The following is a 21,417-nucleotide window of genomic DNA, read 5'->3' as shown; positions in this document are numbered from 1 at the left end:
TCAAAAGAACTCCTCCCAATTCTATAAGTTTCCAGTGTGATTTTTCTGAACATTATCTTACTCAAATGGGACAGCTATTACTTCCCCTGTTTCACAAAATGAAAGATTAAGCAAACTGACCAGGTTCGTTAAGTAGTGGAACTGAGACCCAATCTGATTTCAAGGCAATAAAGGGGCTGTTCTTCTGGGTTCCTGGGCCTCGCAGCTTCTAGGGTGGAAGTCAAATGAGTAATTAAAAGTAAAACATTTCCAAGTTTCTTATAAATACATGGACAAGATTCGAGATTGGGAACCAAGCGAATTTGTCCAATTCTGATTTCTCTGTCAGACTGAGTCTCAGTCCGATTTCTCTGCGAGAATGTAGAAAGCTATCAGTTTTTGATTTTTAAGTACTCTCATCACATTTTATGTGTACTGTGATGATGCGTGAAAGTCCAAACTCCCTCACCCAAAATCAATCTGTGCCTCTGCACACAAACAAACAAAAGCCAGAAAAATATCTGGGCATAAAATAAGATGAGAAGAAAAGCAAAGAAAAATATTTGGGCATAGTACCTTGTTTTGTTTTCATCTATCTTTGTACAGGCATCTTTAAGACAAAGACCTACAGACCCAAGCACATATGGAACCGGCTATCCAATGTCTAGGAAGTCATATTTTATTTCGTTCAGTTGTTCTTTGAAATATATAAACAGGGCAGATCAGTGTGCACTGGCATCAAAATCAACTGGGCCAATCAATCAGACTAAGCATTGAGCAGTTCTCATTTTACTTGTTTGATAGTCCAATTCTATGGGTTTCCAAATTTTAAGTGCAACCATTTTTAGTCTTAAAACGATGCTACAAGTTTGCCTTCACTACAATTTTCACAGTAGGAAGTAGAAGTAAGTTCTATCTATCACCCATCATAGTTCATGCCCATTTCACTCAAGGAAGCCCTTATTGTCAACTCTCATGTCATTATTTACACATGCTTGTCTTCACCTATACAAACACCAAATCAAAACCAAGGCCAAAACGACAGGAAAAGCTATTTTGAAAGTTTGAGTCTCCTCCTTTAAACCATTTCTCTACCTCTTTGGTAATCAGGAAAATCAATAGCAATGATACAAGAGTTCGCAAGGGTTACCTTCTGAGCCAACTACCCCCTCCATTAACCTGGAGAAAAGAAAAAGATGGTGCCGCTCCTCTCTAAGTCAATTAGAAAATGCCACTCAAAATCGCTCAGTGTCTTAAAACAAGAGAGGACAATGCAATAGTCCAAAATCGAATCAATTTTCAGCCTTCTTCTGATGAGAAGAACAAAAATTCATAACTGAAACGTTCAGAATCCATGATCATGAAGTTCATTGTTCCAACTTGTCGCCAAGCTATGTGGTGCTAAGGTGAGTTCTGAAAACTACAGATGGGGTGGTAACAAGCGAAGATGGGTTTGAATGATTTACCTGACAGGCTCCATCCAGTTCTCAAGAGAGAACTGAAACACAATAGAATACCAATCAGGTATGCTCTATCTCCTTAGCAGAAAGATTAGTTGAGACTTTGAGCTAGGGTTGTAGGTCAGTCAAAGCAATGGAGAGCTTCTGATGAAAAAGTTCAGACAGAATGATAGCTTCCAGAAAATTAGAACTATGGGTCCTTTAAAATAAAGTTACTTCATAAGAGAATTCAAATGTATTTGAATCTCCCATATTTGGATCATAATCTATGATGACTCAAAGGCTCTGCCAGATAGCATTTACTGATGCATTAAGGCTTGGCCCTCCCTGACAAAATGAAGTGGAGGAAAAAAATGAGTCAAGTGTTCAGGTAAATGAGCATATACTATCAAGAAAATGGAGACAGCAATTAGGGTTTACTTAATTTCACTTGTCTGCATACATTTGTATACTCAAGTAGGGCCCTGAATCTCCCGAATGGAAATGATCTGCCTCTCCAACACAGAAGAATCAAACTAAATCTTACTAGTAACACAGAAACCAGAGGCTGGAGTTATGTGACAACTTTCCCTGACTTACCTATAATGATGCCTTTACTTGCTCTCTTCAGTTGGGCCTATTATATTGTGAACAAAATCTTGTCCTCACTCAGCATCTCTGCTCTAACATTCATCTGAAATGGCGAATAAAATCCACATTCTCTCATCATAAAAAACCTGTGCTTGGTGTTGGTCATCATTTATGATAAATCAGCCAGATTTCTAAGAATGCAATTGGAAAAAGCACAACCCTGCCTTCACAGCATCCAATTCATTCCAGGCCTTTTTTGTACAAGCGAATGGAGATACCAATTAAATGTTTACCTGAACACACTACTTGAAGTACACATACTTTACCTAGATGAATGATATTTTCATTCTGTGCCTTGTTCCTTAACTCCGGTCATCACACCTAAAGTCAAAAGGAAGTTCAAGCAAATCTATGACACTCTGCAGTAGGGCTGTCTCACACCTGAGATCTTTTTATATGCAATTTCCTTCTATTAAAATTTAATACAATCTGAGAAAAAAAAAATTTTTTTCTTGAAAGTACCCAAATGAGAATTGGCTTGAGGCTTACAGATGAGCTTGACTTATGAGCTTAAACATTGAAAAAAGAGCGACAGCCCCTCTAGTATTCTCTCATGATTACTACATGAGAGTAGTATCACAACAAAAACCCTAATCAGACAAGAGATTAGATCTTTCTCTTCTCTAAACATGCAAAATGTGAAAATACAAAGTATTTCCATCCAGCACAAACATGAGAGGAGAACAGAACAAAACAAAAAAGAAATTAAGAGACAAGTGGTCACAGGTATATCTTACATTAAAACATAGATAAAAGGATCAAGACAGACAGACACACACACACACACACACACATACATACACACACATACACACACCACACACACACACACACACACACATCACACACATACACACAAATTATTTATTCCGGAAAACATTAACTTCTGATTTCTTTTATTAAGATAACAATATGAAGCTGGTTCAGGGACACATTTTGAGCACCCAGATCGGAGTTCTCAGGAATGATTACAATCGCTACATAATGGTCATCCATGGGAATTTGTCATAATGGAATAGAAGCAGATTGAAGAATCATGATCGTCTCTTCCGAAAGTTCCAAGTGTAACAAATTGAATCTTTATGTTTGTTTTCTACATTACACAAATCAATTTTCTTATTGACTATGGCCTGAAATTTAAGTGATGGCTAGTTTAGTAGTTGTCCACTTGGTCTCGCAATGTTCAGCGTGCATTGTCAAGTTTCACATTGCTAATTCTCCAACAAGCAGTTTTGTTTTCAAATGCCCCAAGGCCAGTTACTGAGTCCAAACACAAACTTTGTAAGTAAAGAAACCCAAGCAACGAGAAATTTTAAACACACAACATCATCAGGATTCCAGCGTCCATTGGATCTCCTCTCATTTTAGAGTTCTGTCCTCTTACTTGCTTACTAGTGTTGTTTTCTAGTTTTCATTTGGCTGAGTCTGTTTGCACGAGAATACCCAATTTATTAATCATCAGAGACTTCTCATATCTACTGTGGTCAGTCTAGCCAGATATGTTTATCTTACATGTGGAACAACAGAACTTTTTCAAAAAAAGATTGGTTTTCAAAATCCTAACAAACATGTTTTGTCAGAATACAGTATATGTTTGATAAACAAATATATGTTTGATAATCATGCTTACATAGGGTAGTAGCAAACTCCATAAATACTGAGTTGAAAGTGAAAATACCTTAAGTTTACACATGCCATGAACAATTCATCAATGTCATTCATTATTTTGCGAAGTATTATCTTCTCCAAATGAAGCGTAATTTATAAAACTGAAGAAACGTAACAGTCATGTTATGGGCAAATATATTTACTCATTTTTATTAGCAGGGACTTTTATAACAGAACTGTGTGGAAAATACTTTCATCTGGATGAATGAAAGATTTCAGGGAAAGATTTCTCTGGGAAAAAGAAAACCTACTCTTGTTCTAGAAGCTGTAATAATGTACCCACATACATGGAGAATTATCAGAAAGATGAGCAGCCTCCTAGGAGCATTTGTAAACACCTATTACCAAAATAACTAAAGATCAATCAAATCAATCAAAATTGGGGGAAAACCAATTTTTTTGTTATTTTGCTGTAAGTAGTAAATTCGACCCAGGTTTCAGCTTTCCTTTTACCAATAAAGATTTTGCTAGTCAGTGGGAAACTTTTCAAGATGAAGAGAAGGTGACAGAAGTGTCTCTTTACTCATTCAGAAAAACATAATAAGGTGAACTCTGAGAGATAAGATTCATGTTCCCTTTTTTATCTTAAATTTCAAATGAATTATTTCTGATGAGATATACAGATTTCTTCCTGGGAGATGCTGTAGTGATGCATGTTTCAGAGCAATTACACCAGAGTTTCAATGTTTGTTAGCTACCTACCAAGATACTCCTTTGCCATTTCATTACAGTAACATTAAGTGAGGGAAATCCCACACTTACGCAACATTTAAAAACTCCTTTGTCAAATCAGCCCACGTTAGCTAATTTAATAAACCAGGTAATAATGTAACAAATAGGAAACGTTCATATGAGAAATATCAGGTTATGTACTGTCAGTTCTACATGACAAGGTAATTTAGAGCTACTTCAGAGCTGATCAAGTGTGAGTCACAATTAAGTTTTCACTCTGTGAAGGAGTTATATTTAAATACATTAGATATCTGCTCCTTCACTTCAGCTCTGCTCAGGATTGTTAAAATAAAACAGACAAGAACTCATAGTTACTTCCTAAATAACTTGACATGTATCACTGGTTGCTATGGTAGTTTACAACACTGAAAACTATCACATATAATATGGTTAGTGCCCACAGTCACAGAGAAAACCACACAAAACACTAATCCCCAAAGATGATCATATAGTCGTTTTTAACAAGTACTGTACATGATGCACTCAGATCTAGTAAAAAGATATGTCAAAATTTCCTTCTGAGTTTTGAACCTCTGTTTTCAACTAATATACAGACTTACAAATACAATAGAGATCTTTTTTGATTTATTTGTAAAGCCAAAAAAAAAAGTGAGTTTCAGATTACCTTCACTTCTCTATACATGCATTGACCCTGAGAAATTTCCTCTTTGCTAGCTCAAATACAACCAACATGAAGTTATGTTAAATCGCAAATTTAAAATTTACAAATAAAAACACTGTAAGTTATACTTGACTGGGTTCTATCCTGCCCCCAAATATACAATAAATGATTCAAATCCTTGTTTAAAAGAATTCTCAGTGTCCCAGAATATTTCTAAATCACCTAATGCAAAGGCATTTTGAGACATTATGATAAATGCAACAACCAGCATACTTTACCATCACATGTAAATACGTAAAATTCATGAAAAAATTTTTTCCAGTATCCCACAACTCGATCTACTTCTAATTACCATTTGGCAAAGTACTTAACTTCATAGAAGGATTTGGTTTTGCAGTAATCATGTAAATGAGCACAAAGTAAATTCATCTTTATTATTTTTGAAGGAAATTGCAAACATCACCCCCAAGCAAATCCTATAGTTTGGGTTTCTGTTTAACTATTTCACAACTGGTGCAAATCTTAACTGTGTCTTTCTCCACTCCCCCTCCTCGCCCTCTCACCCCTGTTTTGAGTTTTGTATTCTTTGGTAATTGTTAAGAACAGCACTCGAAGCATCTTCATAAACTTTTTATGCTAAGCAATTGCTTAGAAATCAAACTCTGCTGAGAAACAGCACAGGTAGAAGATGAGTCTTGGGTTACCCAATTGGGACAAATCCTTAGGCTTGGATCTAGAATGGGAAAATTCCAGGGAAGCTTGTGTGGTCATGGAGGAAGGTGGAGGGACTTGACTTGAGAAATCTCACCTTTTGAGCTGCTTTGGAAGGACTCTTGTTTTTGCTGCCTTTGGGTCTTCCCCTGGGTCTCTTAGGAGAGGGCTCCCCGGCTGGCTCCTAAGTGTGGGGGGGGAGAAAATGCTGTTGTGGAAGAATGTCTGAAAGAAATTGACCCTGACTCTAAAGTTATTATTTTCTGCACGTGTGGCTCAAAAGCACTGTTGGAACACATTCAGCAAGAGCATAAATGGAATGATGATGGTACTGAGTTTACAGAAAGGGAAAATAACTCTACTTTTAATCCAAGGGTTCAGAAAGGAAATTCTATTCTGCCTGTGAAAACTAGGGTCCGTTTCAACCCCAGACGGTAACAAAGGCCGACGAGGTTGTAGGTTGTAGAGAGAAAGTTGCACGTTTTTAAGGTGTAAAATTTGTACGGTCATGCATTTGGCAACTTCTGAATATCCTACACGAACGCTACTATCCGCTGTGCTAGCATTTCAAACAACAGACATATGAAGCTAAACACCGTTAAGTATTTCAACAGTCTTCCATATTGAAAGGATGGTTTTTAATCATCTCTGTATATCTGCATTGCAGGTCAGTTATGACTCAATCAACACTTTGAGTGAAGTATTGGAGCAATTATCCAAGATCTTCAACTGAAAATAACTCCGTTCCCCCTAAAATTTCCAAATAATTATGGTAAATCTGTTGTGGGAGGTTTTGCTTGAATTATCTAGATAATTGCTTCAATTCTCCACTTCCTTTTGGAGTTGGAGGCATGGTCTCCAGTCTACATTTAAATATCTTTTGATAAAAATAAACATTCTCCCCAAAACCTGCTTTTCAGAAAACTCTTAATGGAAGGGGTGGACTGGAGAAAACTAAATAGGAGGGGAAAAAATGAGGAAGACTGGAAGTGTCTGGGAAGGAGAAATTGAAACTATCAATAGGTTTAGCAAAACTTTAAATGGCTTCTATGCCAAGTAGTAAATACTCAAGTGGTTAAGAGAATGCGGTGATTAATTTTCCAGATCCTAAATATTTATCCAGTGAATCATCAATTTACATTTCATTCAGATTCGGTGATTAAATGGGCCTAATTAACTTAAAACGCACGAAGGTCTTCAATGAAAAGTCGCATCCCATTTAGAGAATCTGGGGAAGGTTCCTTGCAAGCTTCTGTGGGACCGCTAGCGCCAGTGGGCACATCCGGAGCAAACACACCGGAGACACATTTTTTTCTTTCTTTGTGAACTCTGCCTTAACTCAAAGGTACAACTTCCAATCATCTTCAGAACCCACTGCAATTTCTTTTGGATTATATTTTGGAGGTGGGAGACAATTAAGGGTCAGTGGGAGCTGGGTGTCGGGTGGGAAACAAGAAAGGAGGAGGGGGGGGAGGGCAGAGACTTCCTGGGAGGTGTAAAACTGGATCCTAACGCGGTTTAAAGTGTCGCTAGGGCAGAGCGGGAAAACTCAGGGGCCTCTAGATTGGCTTGTTTCCTTTGATGATTTCAAAAAGGTACAACCCTTTCGGTTTTTCTAAAACGCTCAGGCAAGCCTACATTGTTCAGCTTCCCCCCACCTTGCTCTCGGGCGGCTTTGGGATTCCGGGATTATTTTCTAATAGGCCTATTTGCCGCGAAGGAAGCGCTTTAAGGCTAAGCAACGCAGGAGAAGTTTTAAAGCCCGCGGAAGCCGAGTTTAAATGTTCTCAATAGACATGTCCCGCTCCAGCCCTGCCCGCCGAGGCTTGGAAATTGCAGCGAACAAAACCCCCCGCCCTGGGCGCTGCGCGCAGCTCTGCAAGCGCCGGCTGCACGCTTAATTGGTTGCATCCGCAGACAAAACCCTCCACTCCGCGGGGTCCCGGGCGCCCCTCGATTGTCCCCTCCCAACCCCCAGCCACTCGCCCTGGAGAAGTACATTTCATGTCTGCAGCTCGGAAGCGCGGGATCCAGGGGCAAAAGGGAGACTGGGCGCCTGGCGAGGAAGTGACCCAGCTACCGTACACACTCGCGGACACTACTTTCCACCGCGCCCTTGGCCACATGAGTTAATCCCGTACGGTGAGGACCCGGGCTCTCCCGTAGCCCCTTCCCAGGGACAGCTCGGCGGCGGCGGCGGCGGCGGCCAGCGCGCCGCGTTTAAAGAGCTCTAAGAAGACCCTGCGGGCCAGGGTTCTTTGTCGGCAGGGAGCGAGTCTCGGGCCACCGAGACCTCGGGGAGGGCGCTAAGGGGGCGGCTGCGACGCGCCAGTCCCCGGGCGGTGAGCAGCCCCGGCTGGCGGGAGAAATAGCCTCCGGCCCCCGAGACTCCAACGCCTCCATCCCTGACCCCCCCAGAGCACCCCTGCGCCCCGGCCCCACGCACCTCCTTCCCGCCCCCACCCCGGCAACTGTAGAGCGGCTTGGAAGGTGCCCGGCGAGCCCTGGGTTGCCGAACCCCGGCCGCTTCGTCACCGGGAGACGTCGCGCCACTCGAGGCGGTGCACAATAGCGAAAGTCCGAGGACGCGCTTCGCCCGACCCCCCCCCACCCCCACCCCACCGCCCGCCGCCCGCCCCGAGCAGCGCGGGCGCCCCGGGGCTCAGCGGCGCGCTCGCGCCGGGGACTCCGCAGCCCGCCCCCACGGCCGGCCGCCGCCACGGGGCTCCCGCGCTCGGCTCGCAGCGCGCCGCGGGGCCCTCGCAGAGGGCGCGGAGGTGGGCTGGTGCCCCCACCCCGCCCGCGTACTGACTTGCTGCTGCTTCCTGGGTCGGCCGCGTCCTCTCTTCTGAGGCGCCGGGGCGGCAGGTTGTCCCTGGGCTGAAGTGGACGGCTGCCCGGCGCCCTCGCCGCGTGCGCTCATCCTGCCTCCCGCCGCCGCCGCTGCCGCCGCCTTCGCCGCCGCCGCCCCAAGTGTGCCCAGCGCCTTTCGGGAGGTCGGGTGATGGGGCCGGGGAAGGTGGCAGGGTGGGCGAGAGCTGGCGCGCTGCTCGGGCTGCTGCTGCTGCTGCTCAGGCGGCCGCCGCTGCCACCATCAACACCGGACGTCCAGCGGCTGCCAAAAAGAGAGAAGAGGGGAGGAGGAGGAGGAGAAGGAGGCGCTGCTGGTGGCGGCGGCGGCGGTGGGTGGGTGCCGGAGGTGGAGGTGGCGGCGGAGGTGGAGGTAGCGAGAGGAGGAGGAAAGCGGGGAAGGAAGAGGGGGTTTGAGGTTGGGAGGCTCCCCTCCTGGTTTGCGATCAGGAGTTGCGGTCACCGGTAGCACTTCGGAAGCGGCTTGGAAATGGAAGAGACTTGGAGTGGATTGTGTCCCTTGAAATGTTAGGCGGGGAAAGAATTCCTCCTCCTCTTCCCCCCCCCCCCCCCCCCCCCCCCCCCCCCCCCCCCCCCCCCCCCCCCCCCCCCCCCCCCGCTCCGCGCTCGCAGAGCAAGAAAGAGAAAGAGAGAGAGAAAACAAATAGCGCCTTGGGCAGCCAGCAAGCAGAAGGAGGATGGGGAGATCTGCCGGGACCGGGCCGGGCACGGGGCGCGGGTGAGGACGGAGCAGTGGGTGGCACCGCGCCGCCTCGGGCGGCGGGAGCAGGCGGCAGCGGCAGCGGAGAGGCGGAGGGCACGGGCTGCTCGCTCCTGCGTCCTGCACCAAGCGCGCGCTGCCCGGGCTGGAAGTTTTCTGAGTTCCTGCCCCAGGATTCAAGTGGGTTGAGTGTGTGTGTGCTTGGGGAGGGGGCGGCGGGGCTCGGGGGGAGTGCCCACCTCTAATCGTGGGCGGATAAAGGGGAGGGGGCTGCGCGGGAGGAAAAGTATGAGGAGGAGGGAGGCCAGGCGGACCGCCGAGCCAAGGCGCCTGGCCGCGGGCCAGACGCAGCGTTCGAAATACAACTGCCTCGGCGGCGGCGGCGCCCGGGTGCCACCCGAAGCCCCGCTCACGTGCTCCCGCCCGGCGGCGGGGTTAAAGGGACAGGCCGGGAATCCCGGGACGGCTCGCCGCCGGCTTCGTCCCGCCCGCCGCCCGAGGTCGCCCCTGGGCGGTTGTCCTCGTCAGGCACGGTAATGTGACCGCCCCGGAGCCGCGTTTAGGGGCTTGGCCTTTACCTGCACCTCCACGACGCGGAGCCAGCACCCTGCAGGAAGCGGCTAGCTGCACGCGCGGCGGAGTTGTAGTTCCCTGTGCGTGGGAAGGAACTGAGGGGGAGTGGGAACGGGCCCCCCAGCAGCCTGGCTCTGCCTGGGAATACCCTCATCACAGACTGCACGAGCCGAAGCGCGCGCGCGCGCGCGCACACACACAGACATGCACTCTGATCCACATATGCACACTCGAACGGACGCATACATGCAGGAGCACACACGAACACACACCTACAGGAACGCAGATATACATGCGCATTCGCAGACACATGCACACGTGCATACAATGTGCACCCAGGCACACGGAACGCTATAGCCCCTACACTGAGCTTTTTTTTTTTCCCCCCCTCTGGAAAAGAGTCGAGGCAACGCAGTCTCCCCTGCCCTTGGGTCTGGCGCTACGTACCCGGAATCCAATGCAGGGTAGAGGGGTTGCCCCGTGCGGGAACCCCATAGTTTCCTAAACATCACAATTGAGTCAACTGTCCAACTCTCCCTTTAATTTACCTTGATTTAACCTTTTCCCTAGGAGCTCCCTTTCTGCCAAGTCCTAATTTTATTGCTTGGGCTGTTTCTGAGTTATGTGAACACTGTAATGACCACAGTCCGTTTTAAAATGGTGGAGTGCATTTAAAAATGTACCACTTTTCATCCTTGAATAACAAAAAGCTCTGGGGAAAAAATGAGGTTCGGATTTTCACACATCACGCCCAAAATTATTTTGGGCCAATTCCAAAATAAAAACTTTCACCCGAGGAAGAAATTTTCTTCCCCCAAATACAGACCACCGTGAAATAAAAAAGCCTACCTTACAGCCCTAAGCAGGGAGTTAGGCACAGCCAGATTCCGCTGTGCCTGTGGAGGAGGCGCGTGTAAATGTCTGCTTCGGCGCGGCGGCGCTGATTGGTCAACGATGCCATTTTAAATCCATTTCCAGCTGCCCTTTGTAGAGCTGGGACACTTAGCCGCACGTTGAGTGCCCTGCAGAAACCCACGGTTTCTCCGGGGTCTGGCAACGCTTAACTGTGATGGAGAGGGAGAGCCTCCATCCCTCCGGATGGAGCCCAACAGTTGACTGGGGAGGGAGGGGTCTAACAGGAACCAAAGGTTTTCTGCTGGGGCTTGGCTGAAAGATGGTATCTTCATCAAAGGGATTGAAATTTCACGTACTAACGATTGCAGTGACATTTCCTAACTGCCAAGTTTGCACATTTTTTAATGTGATCACATTTGCACTGCGGTGTGCGCATTTTACTTGCACATACAAAACAGGCTTCTGGGTTTGTTTTTGTTGGCTTGCTTTTTGCAAGGACTAGAGATGAAATTCTGAGGATGAATGTAGGAGGTATCACCCAGGATTTCGGCCAGCCTACTGGGCACATTATATCTTCGGATTTTTCTTTCACATGCACACTGGCAGGCAAGAAGGAAATCGCCAAATTTTATTTTTGCATCAATCCTTTGGCTCTAAGAAAAGCACCAAAAAGGGGCGCCTGGGTGGCTTAGTCGGTTAAGCGTCCGACTTTCGCTTAGGTCATGATCTCGCGGTTCGTGGGTTCGAGCCCCGCGTCGGGCTCTGTGCTGACTGCCAGCTCAGAGCTTGGAGCCTATTTCAGAGTCTGTATCTCCCTCTCTCTCTGACCCTCCCCTGCTCACGCTGTCTCTCTCTCTCTCCTAGAAATAAATAAAAATATTTAAAAAAAAAAAAAAAGAAAGAAAAGCACCAAAAAAATTGGGGGTGAGAGAAATGTCCAGCCACTTGTTTTCAGGCCACCGTCACTTTACTCTCAGACTATTTGACCCCTTTTGAATTTATAACAAGGCTATAAAACAAATACTGCATCAAATTTTATGTAACTCAGCTTTATATATTTTAATTCTTGGAAGCTGTATTTAATTTTTTCAAGTTTTTGTCTATTTTCTGTAGAAGAGACATTGCAATTTGTTTTTGAGACTTTAAAAATAGTATCATATATTTATGAAGGTGAATGGTTATGTTTAAAGAATGAATTTTTTCTAATGTTTACATTCGGGAGTTCCCCCCCCAGTTTAAGTTGCTCAATTGTTTACTTCCCCTTCTTTATCTCACCATATTTTACCCACCCATTCAAGGTTAAACTCTTATTTCTAATTTGAAACCTTTCCAGGTGGTTTCTGTTCACATGAAACTATTTCTTTTCTTCTGCACCTACTATCAAACTGAACAATTAGCACTTTGGTTGTATATGTTAACAAGGTTTCTAATTATCTGATCCATGATTGAGTGTTCGGGTCAGGTCAGCTCCTCGGTGGGTGGTAAATCTATCCAGTGGACCCAATAGATACACAATACAATAGGTAGTATCACATGTAAAAGTTCTGTTTTAATTATATAGTACATGCATGTGAAAGTTGTATTCAGATGCTTTTTCCCCCACCTCCTAATATTTTGGAAATTGGTATATATCTTAGAGTTCAGGGTCTTTTGGCACTGTGTTTTCACATACTAGCCAGTATCTTTTCTATTTTAGTGGTATATATAGTACTGATGACACCATAGATTAGTGAAATACATGTAGTGAAGTCGATTTCTTACTGTTTCTTATCAGCTTTGCAGTGTTTGGTAAATCATTTCTCCTCTGTAGCTCATTTCTAAAATGAAAGGTCAGGGGAGCTTGAGTGGCTCAGTTGGTTAAGCATCTGACTTCGACTCAGGTCATGATCTCATGGTTCGTGGGTTTGAGCCCTGCGTCAGGCTCTGTGCTGATGGCTAGCTCAGAGCCTGGAGCCTGTCTTCAGATTCTGTGTCTCCCTCTCTCTCTGACTCTCCCCTGCTCATTCTCTCTCTCTCTCTCTCTCTCTCAGAAATAAATAAAAAATTTAAAAAATTTTTTAAATAAAAATAAATTAAATGTAAGGTCAATATAATCTCTGAGGGTTCTTCAGTTTGAACAGACTTTAAAACATGTGTGATATCTTGTTCTCTAGTTGTGTTTTGTTCACATGTAAATTATATGTAGATTCCATGGAGACACATAGTATTTCTAACACTTCTTTTTAGCACCAGTTATGTGTAGGTGGTGTTCAGTTTATGATAGACGTTTGGTACTTTCTAATTGATTGCTATGATGAAGTTACTCTTAATAAATTCCTATCTTATAAATGTCCTCATAAGATGAGACAAGCATTACATATTTAAAATACCTTTGACTAAAGGAAGATGCATCTGTGATGAAGGGATAGATTTCTCACACTGCACTTTATCACATTATATTTATAGTTTAACATAGCCATAAATGAAGGAATAATTTAAGGATTTTCTCAGATTACAACCAATTGAATTAATCATAGATGTAGATGTATTTTATATGTAATTACACAGATTTATTACAACCAGATATTTTGTTTTTTGGGTTTTTTATAAATTTCTTTTACATTTATTTATTTTTGAGAGACAGAGAGAAACAGAGCACATGTGGGGAAGGGGCAGAGAGAGGGGAGCTCCAGGCTCTGAGCCGTCAGCACAGAACCTGACGTGAGGCTCGAACTCAAAAACTATGAGATCATGACCTGAGCCAAAGTTGAATGCTTAATCAACTGAGCCACCCAGGCACCCCAATATAACCAGATATTTTGAAAATCGATCTATTTGGGGAGTCACAGAAAAAATTATACCTAATATTTAGCAAACAGAATGCATAATATATACATATACATGTATAGTATACAGGAGCTCAGTATAGTGCAAGGTAAACACATATTTCTGAAAAATACTTCCAACATTTTGACAGGACTCATTTACACTGCTTAAACTCATAATTTTAGAGATTGTGTCTTTTAAAATATGCTTAGTGTTTAGTGAAATGTAGGAAAAATAATCTCTAAAAGTTTCCCTACATTATCACCAAGAAAAAATATATGCTGCCGAGTTAACATTTTATTGGTTAACAATGGCGGGGTGGGGAGGTGAACAGGCTTTCTAGTTCTATAGACAGAGAATCACCAAACAAAAATGAATTTGTCCACTCATTCATTCATTCATTCATTCAACAAATATATATTGGGTTGGTTTTGCGCTAATCTCACCTCTTATTCTCTCAGGACTTGGGAAAACAATTCATCTGGAACTAGAGTAAAATCTCTTTTGAAACAACTACATGCTCATATAAAATCTATTTACCTATTATGTTAAGCTTTTCATTTACCCTTAACAAATATTTACTCTCCTTTATCCAATCCATAGTTCATTCAATAAATATTTATTAAGTAACTAATATGTGCTAGGATTCACAGAAGATTCTTTTTGAAAGAAATCATGGAAGTGGATCAGAAACAGACTAGTGTTAGTTTTATTTCCAACTCTCACCTATTGACAATCAAGTGACTTTGGGTAGCAAGAAGAATATGAGCTTTTAAAGTAGTGTTTTTTAAAGTTTACTTATTTTGAGAGAAAGAGAGGGAGGGAGAGAGAGAGCAAGGAGGGAGGGGCAGAGAGAGAAGGGAGAGAGAGAGAATCCCAAGCAGGCTCCTCCACACTGTCAGTGCAGAGCCCCATATGGGACTCGAACTCAAGAACTATGAGATCATGACCTGAGCCAAAATCAAGAGACAGAGGCTCAACTGATTGAGCCACCCAGGTACCCCAAGAATATGGGTTTTTAAATCAGACTTAGGAATAAAAGGTGTGGACTACAGAATGTTAAAAATGGCTCTTAAAACTTCTTGCCCCCTTGGTGTACATGTTCTGTGTAATCCCTGGGGCTATCATATGATGGATTGTGTTCCTATGATTAGGTAATGTTAGGTGATACAGTTTACCTTAAAATAAGGAAATTATCCAAGTGAACTTGACCTAAGGATATGTGTGCTTTATAAGCAGGGTATTGGGGTGCCTGGGTGGCTCAGTCGGCCAAGTGTCCGACTTCAGCTCAGGTCATGATCTCGCGGTTCATGGGTTCGAGCCCGCGTTGGGCTCTGTGCTGACAGCCAGCTCAGAGCTTGGAGCCTGCTTCAGATTCTGTGTCTCCCTCTGTCTCTGCCCCTCCCCTGCTCGTGCTGTCTCTATCTCTCTCTCAGAAATAAATTTAATAAATTTAATAAATAAATAAATAAATAAATAAATAAAAGCAAGGTATTACCTTTAGCTGATTTTAGGGGAGGAAGTTTAAGAATTGGAACTCAAGAAGGATTTGACTCGTCATTGTTGCTCTGAACATGGACACATGGCAAAGACTGTGGGTAGCCTCTGGGAGCTGAGAACAATCCCGGGCTTCCAGCCAGCAAGGAAACAGGGACCTGTTTTGTAGAAGCACAAGGAACTGAATTCTGCTAAAAAGAATGAGTTTGGAAGTAGAATCTTCCCCAGGGCCTCCTGGGAAGAACTCCCCTAGGCCAACACCTTGATTTCAGCCTTGTGATTCCCCCAAAGAGAACCAAGTCATGTTATACCTGACTTCTGACCTACAAAACTATAACCTAATAAATGGGTATTTTAACAGTGTTTAAGTCATGAAGTCTGTGCAGCAATAGAAAAGTGATATAAGGGGGATCTGGTCAGATAAACTTGCCCTCCTTTTTCTATCCCATGGACTGTTCCCAAAACACAGGTACTCACAGTTTGTCTGGAACTGTCCCAAGTGGTGATACCACACCTACCAAGCCACCTGCTGTGTCTCTTTGGCTTTTAAGAAAGCAATGGCCAGCATGGAAACACATCATCTTGTGTTGTTTCCGTTCTTCTCTCTCTCTTTCTCTCTCTCTCCATCCCTCCCTTTCTTCCTTCCTTTCTCGCATTCTCCCATTTCTCTGTCTCAGTGCCTTAGAATTCCTCAGGCCATCATACTGGAGGGACAATGGGTGGGGAGGGTTACATATTCAGACAATTCCATGTTACCCAACCTCTGCCTCTAAACCACCTCAAGCTGATATAAAATAGATCAGAGAGATCTTTGCCGAGCCCTGTCCCCAATTGCAGATTTATGAGTAAAATAAACATTGTTTTTATTGGTAAGCCATAATTTTGGGGTGATTTGTCACATAACCATAGAAACTGGCCCATCTCGTTTTCCCTAAAACTAGTCTCTTTTTGTTTATCTCATCCCAACTAATAATCGTAAACAAGTGATTTGCTTAGCTGGGAGTCACTCTAACTCCTCTTTCTCTTTCCGCTTCAAGTGATCATCAAGTCCCTCCAGTTCTGCCCTCTGAATATGTCTTGCATCTTTCTCTCTGGGCTCTTAGCCTTCTGTCTTACATTTAAGAAACCCATTCTCTGTAATGCCTCTAGAAGAATCCGTGTCTTTTTTTAAATGTTTTTCTTTATTTCTGAGAGAGAGAGAGGGAGAGAGAGAGAGAGAGAGAATTAGCAGGGGAGGGTCAGAGAGAGAGGGAGAAACAGAATCCGAAGACAGGCTCCAGGCTCTGAGCTAGCTGTCAGCACAGAGCCCGACGGGCTGGAAGCCATGAACCGCGAGATCATGACCTGAGCTGAAGTCGGATGCTCAACCAGCTGAGCCACCCAGGCGCCCCCATGTCTTTTTCATTTATTTTTATTATCCTTTTTTCTTATCACAAATGTAATAGTCCTTCTAGACTTTATTTTTTTAATTAAAAAATTATGAATTAGTTTATTCTATATGTACTCTTGTGAGACTTGCTCTTTTTTTTTCAAATAGTTTATTGTCAAGTTGGTTTCCATATAAAGTCCTTCTAGACTTTAAATGAAATAATATAGGTTCATGCTGCACATTCTGTTCCATAGCTTATTTTTTTGCAAATAATGTCATGAATATTTTTATGTCAATGAACGTTCTTCTACACCACCACTTCTAATGGCTTTCTTTTATTCTGCAGTAACTATATATATATGTATATATAAATATGTACAAGTATATACATAAAATAGGACACCTGAAATTAAGCATTTGATAAAAATGCATCAAAAATTTTATGACATCCTTGTGAAAAAATAAATATGGGTTGGATGTCATGCATTCTTTGTGCTGACATCAACTTCAAAGACAGTCTCTATCAGCATCCTGGAATAATTTTCAAATGTTCAGATATCCTCAAGGTGGAAGAAAGGACTAACTATTGATGTCCAAATTAAAATTCAAAAAGATCTCAGCAAGCTCTAACACAATTTAAGAAGATGAATATGAAGTGTGCAATTAATTTCAAAAGGGAGAAACATATACCAGTACAAGGTAGAAAAAAGCGACTTAAAAGCAATTCCTAGGACTGCATCTAAGGTTAAAAAGCAGATATTGCCAGGTTCCACCTTATATCCATTCTGTTTCTAGTTTTGTAAAAGAACACCTACAGTGCTGAGTATAGCGATATGCCCAACTGTAAAACCACATTTCTCAATCTCCCTTCTAGATTGGGGCATTCCATGAAATATAAGCAGAAACCTTTGACAAGTACTTCTAGGAAAGCCCTTTAACTGGGGCTCACTCAACACAAAGGCCTCCATTTGCATATGGATGTCCAATTGTTCTGGACCCATTTGTTTAAAACACCTATCTTTGCTCAACATTTCCTTTTCTCCTGTCAAAGATCAGTTGACTATTCTTGTGTGGGTCTATTTCTGTGTACTCTATTCTGTTCCATTGATCTATTCATCTATCCTTTTGTGAATAACACACTGTCTTGATTACCACAGCATTATAACAAAGCTTGAAGTTGAGTAGTGTCAGCTGTACTCCTTCAATATTAAGTTGACTAATCTGGATCTTTTGCCTATTTTATAAATTTTAAAATCAGCTTGTTGATCAATCCACAAAGGCGTTTGCTGGGATTTTGATAAGGTTTATGTTGAATCCATAGGTCAAAGTAGGAAGAACTGACATCTTGACTCTATTGAGTCTTTCTATTCATAAACATGGAATATCTCTCCTTTTGTTAGTTCTTCTTCAATATATTTCATCAGACTTTTGAAGTTTTCCTCTTATAGATATTGTACATATTTTGTTAGAATTATACCTAAGATTTTCATTTGGGGGGTGCTAATGGGGTAAAGTGGACTTAATTTCATATTCCACTTGCTTATTACTGATACACAGAAAAACAACTGATTTTAATACATTACCTTTGTAGCTACAACCTTGTTATAATCACTTATTAGTTACAGAATTGTTTTGTCAATTATTTTTATTTTTCTTTGTGAACAAAGATAGTTTTATTTCTTCTTTCCCACCCTATACACATTTTATTTCCTTTTCTTGTCTTATTGCATTAGCAGTTAGTCAATTACAGGTCAGGTTTCCTTACCCCAGTACTGGATTTGCTGTGGTTTCTGCTCTGGGAAGTTGTGATTCCCTGTATCCATTTCTCTCTTCAATTTTTCAGGTAGTGATTTACCTGTGATCCCACTTCTCTTATGCATCTAAGAATTTTTTTTCCTGCTTGTTCAACTTTCTATGTGTTAGGACAGAGTGGTGATTTATAAGCTCCTTATAACCCAGATTGGAACTCCAAGGTCCCTGCAACTGGCTTTTAAATAACGAGAGTAGAAAAGGTAATAATATCACTATACTTTGCCCTTGTCAATGTACGTCAGGAAAATTATTTTCAGTTCTAGGCATTATGCTTGAAGAGGGATTTTGACAAAAATCATGCAATACAAGTGGGTTTTCCAAACATGTCATATGAAGATAATTTGAAGGAAATGGGTTGTTAGCCTAAAACCCATATGGTGTCAGTACAATCACCATATTAAAGTACTGCTATTTTGGGGGCACCTGGGTGGCTCAGTTGGTTAAGCATCCAATGGCTCAGGTCAGAGATCTGGCAGTTTGTGAGTTCGAGCCCCACGTTGGGCTCTGTGCTGACAGCTCGGAGCCTGGAGCCTCCTCGGATTCTGTATCTCCCTCTCTCTCTGCCTCCCTCACTCACACCCTGACTCTCCCTCTCTCTCAAAAAAATAAATAAATGAACGTTTAAAAATTAAAATAAAGAGCACTGCTATTTTGATGAAGTAAATTTAGACATATCCTTTATTACTTCATGCAGAAGAATGATGGGTAGTCCCATTTCAGCTCAGAAAGACATAACTTTCTAAACTTAGGGTTGGGTGCCTCGGTGGCTCATTCGGCTAAGTGTCCAACTTCAGCTCAGGTCATGATCTCACAGTTCGTGGGCTCGAGCCCCACTTCGGGCTCTGTGCTGACAGCTAGCTCAGAACCTGGAGCCTGTCTTCAGATTCTGTTTCTCCCTCTCTCTCTGATCCTCCCCGGCTCACACTGTCTCTATCTCCCTTTCAAAAATAAATAAAACAATAAAAAAAAAATTTAAACTTAGGGTCATTTGAAAACACACTGTTTAATATTACTGCAGAACAAGTGAGTTCCCAGTTAGTGGAGATGGTTAAGCAGAAACTGAGTGGCTAAAGAGAAGAACACTGTGGATAATGTGAGGAGCAGGAGGAGATTAGGCCAGGGCCATTTCTTCAAGTGAAAGCCATACTGAAGGCATCGCAATACATTCCCACTCCCAGAGAGAATCTCTAGAACTTCCCAGAACAGAGCATCTTAAAAGACTGTATTACAAAATGGGTTGAGAGTTCTAACTCCAACTCATAATGTTAGGTAGCATCTGTTACAGACCAACATTTGCTTATACATGATATTTTTTCCCTTTGAAACTCGACAGTTTTGAGAGAAGATCAGATTTGTCACCTAAAAACTTTTAAATAAAAATAAAGTCCCCTGGGGCGGCTGGGTGACTCAGTTGGTTAAGCATCCGACTTCGGCTCAGGTCATGATCTCATGGTTCATGGGTTTGAGCTCCGTGTCAGGCTCTGTGCTGACAGCTCGGAGCCTGGAGCCTGCTTCAGATTCTGTGTCTCTCTCTCTCTCTGACCCTCCCCTGCTCACACTGTGTGTGTGTCTCTCTCAGAAATAAATTTTTAAAAAAACATAAAAATAAAGTCTCCTATCATATATGCATCATAGCTATATGATTATTACATATTTTATTTTATTTTTTTAATGTTTATTTATTTTGAGGAAGAGAGAGACACACACAGAGTGTGAACAAGGGAAGGGCGGGGGGTGGGGAGACACAGAATCTGAAGCAGGCTCCAGGTTCTGAGTTGTCAGCACAGAGCCTGATGCAGGGCTCAAACCCACGAACCGCGAGATCATGACTTGAGCCAGAGTCGGATGCTTAACTGACTGAGTCATCCACATGCCCCTAATTATTGCATATTTTAAATGTAACAACTGCATTATCACCAAAATGAAATTTTAATCTGTACCATGTTTTTCATAATTTTTGTAATGTATACATTGTAATAAATTAGTGCCTGGGACCTACTATAATAGCAATAAAAAGCAGTAACAAATCATAATAAGACTCAATGATAGGGGTGCCTGGGTGGCTCTGTGGGTTAAGGGTCCTACTGTGGATCTCAGCTCAGGTCATGATCGCACAAACGGTGAGATCAAGACTGAGTCGGGCTCTGTGCTGACAGTGCAGAGCCTGCTTAGGATTCTCTCTCTTGCCCTCTCTCTCTGCCCCTCCCCTGAGCTCTCTCTCTGTCTCTGCCTCTCTCTCTCAAAATAAATAAATAAACCTAAAAAAAAAAGAATGAATGATAAAACACCCATTCGGTACCAAATCTTGTTTCAGGTACTGTTGGGGAAGGAGGCAAAGTTCAGGGAGAAACATGAAGGAGAGAAAAACAAAAACAAATCAGACTTGGGTATGGGTTCAGGCTTCAAAGAATCTAAAAAATGGCCAGAGTTACATGTACTTAAGTCACTATAATTTAAAGCAGAAAAAGATAATCACTCTCAAGTGTGTGCTGAGTGAGTTCAAGGAAAGAAGAGATTTCTATGGTGTGGGGATTAAGGCAGGCGGGGGGTGGGGTGGTGGAGGGCTACTTGGGAGCACTAGTGCTTGAGAGGGCCTTGAAGGACAGCTAGACCCAGAGATGAGAGGAAAGGAATTTCAAGCAAAGGGAGGATTATGAGAAAAGTTGCTGAAATGCAAACCTGAAATGCGTATACCAAGAGAGGTTTTACTGCATTAGTCAAATACCAGCTGGAAACAATTCACTACAGATGGTTTTTGTGAAGACACTTAACCGTAGGACCACATACAGAGACTGGGCCGAGTTATAAGTGCAAGCAAGGAATGTTGAGGCACCCGGACACTAGCAATGCTGGGAAACCGTTACCACCCTAGGGCTAAAGTGGTAAGCAAATGAGGTAGTACTAAAGACCCTAGTGAGAGCTGGAGCCGTGGAGGGGGCACTATCTGCTAGGAGCTGAAATCAAGGAGGCATGTTAAACTGTTGCGGGGGAAGAGCCGGGAGTAGGTGAGAAGAAATGTCCTCACCTCTTTCTCCCCTGCTCGGCTTCCTTATGCCCAACTCAATAAGAAGCCAACAAGTAAGGTATCCTGAGTGATTTGGGCCACCAGGTAAGGCACAGAACAGGATAGAGA

General features: G+C 43.0%; 1 protein-coding gene across 1 annotated transcript in view; it reads right to left on the bottom strand.

Moving 5' to 3' along the window:
* The window catches only part of HMGA2 (high mobility group AT-hook 2), a 136,125-nt gene extending 127,130 nt beyond the window's left edge, over positions 1–8,995 (bottom strand). The window contains exons 1-2 of the mRNA XM_039234293.1: positions 8,615–8,995; positions 5,900–5,986 (exon numbers count right to left, since the gene is read on the bottom strand). Coding sequence (XP_039090224.1) covers positions 5,900–5,986; positions 8,615–8,725 — 198 coding nt within the window. The 5' untranslated portion in view covers positions 8,726–8,995. The remainder of the gene's footprint in view (positions 1–5,899; positions 5,987–8,614) is intronic.
* Between the last annotated feature and the right edge of the window lie 12,422 nt (positions 8,996–21,417).

The sequence above is a fragment of the Hyaena hyaena genome, unplaced genomic scaffold (genome assembly GCF_003009895.1).
Source record: "Hyaena hyaena isolate Hyena2069 unplaced genomic scaffold, ASM300989v1 scaffold_87, whole genome shotgun sequence".
NCBI lineage: Eukaryota > Metazoa > Chordata > Mammalia > Carnivora > Hyaenidae > Hyaena > Hyaena hyaena.
The sequence above is the reverse complement of the archived record's forward strand: the minus strand, read 5'-3'. Positions and strand labels throughout refer to the sequence as shown.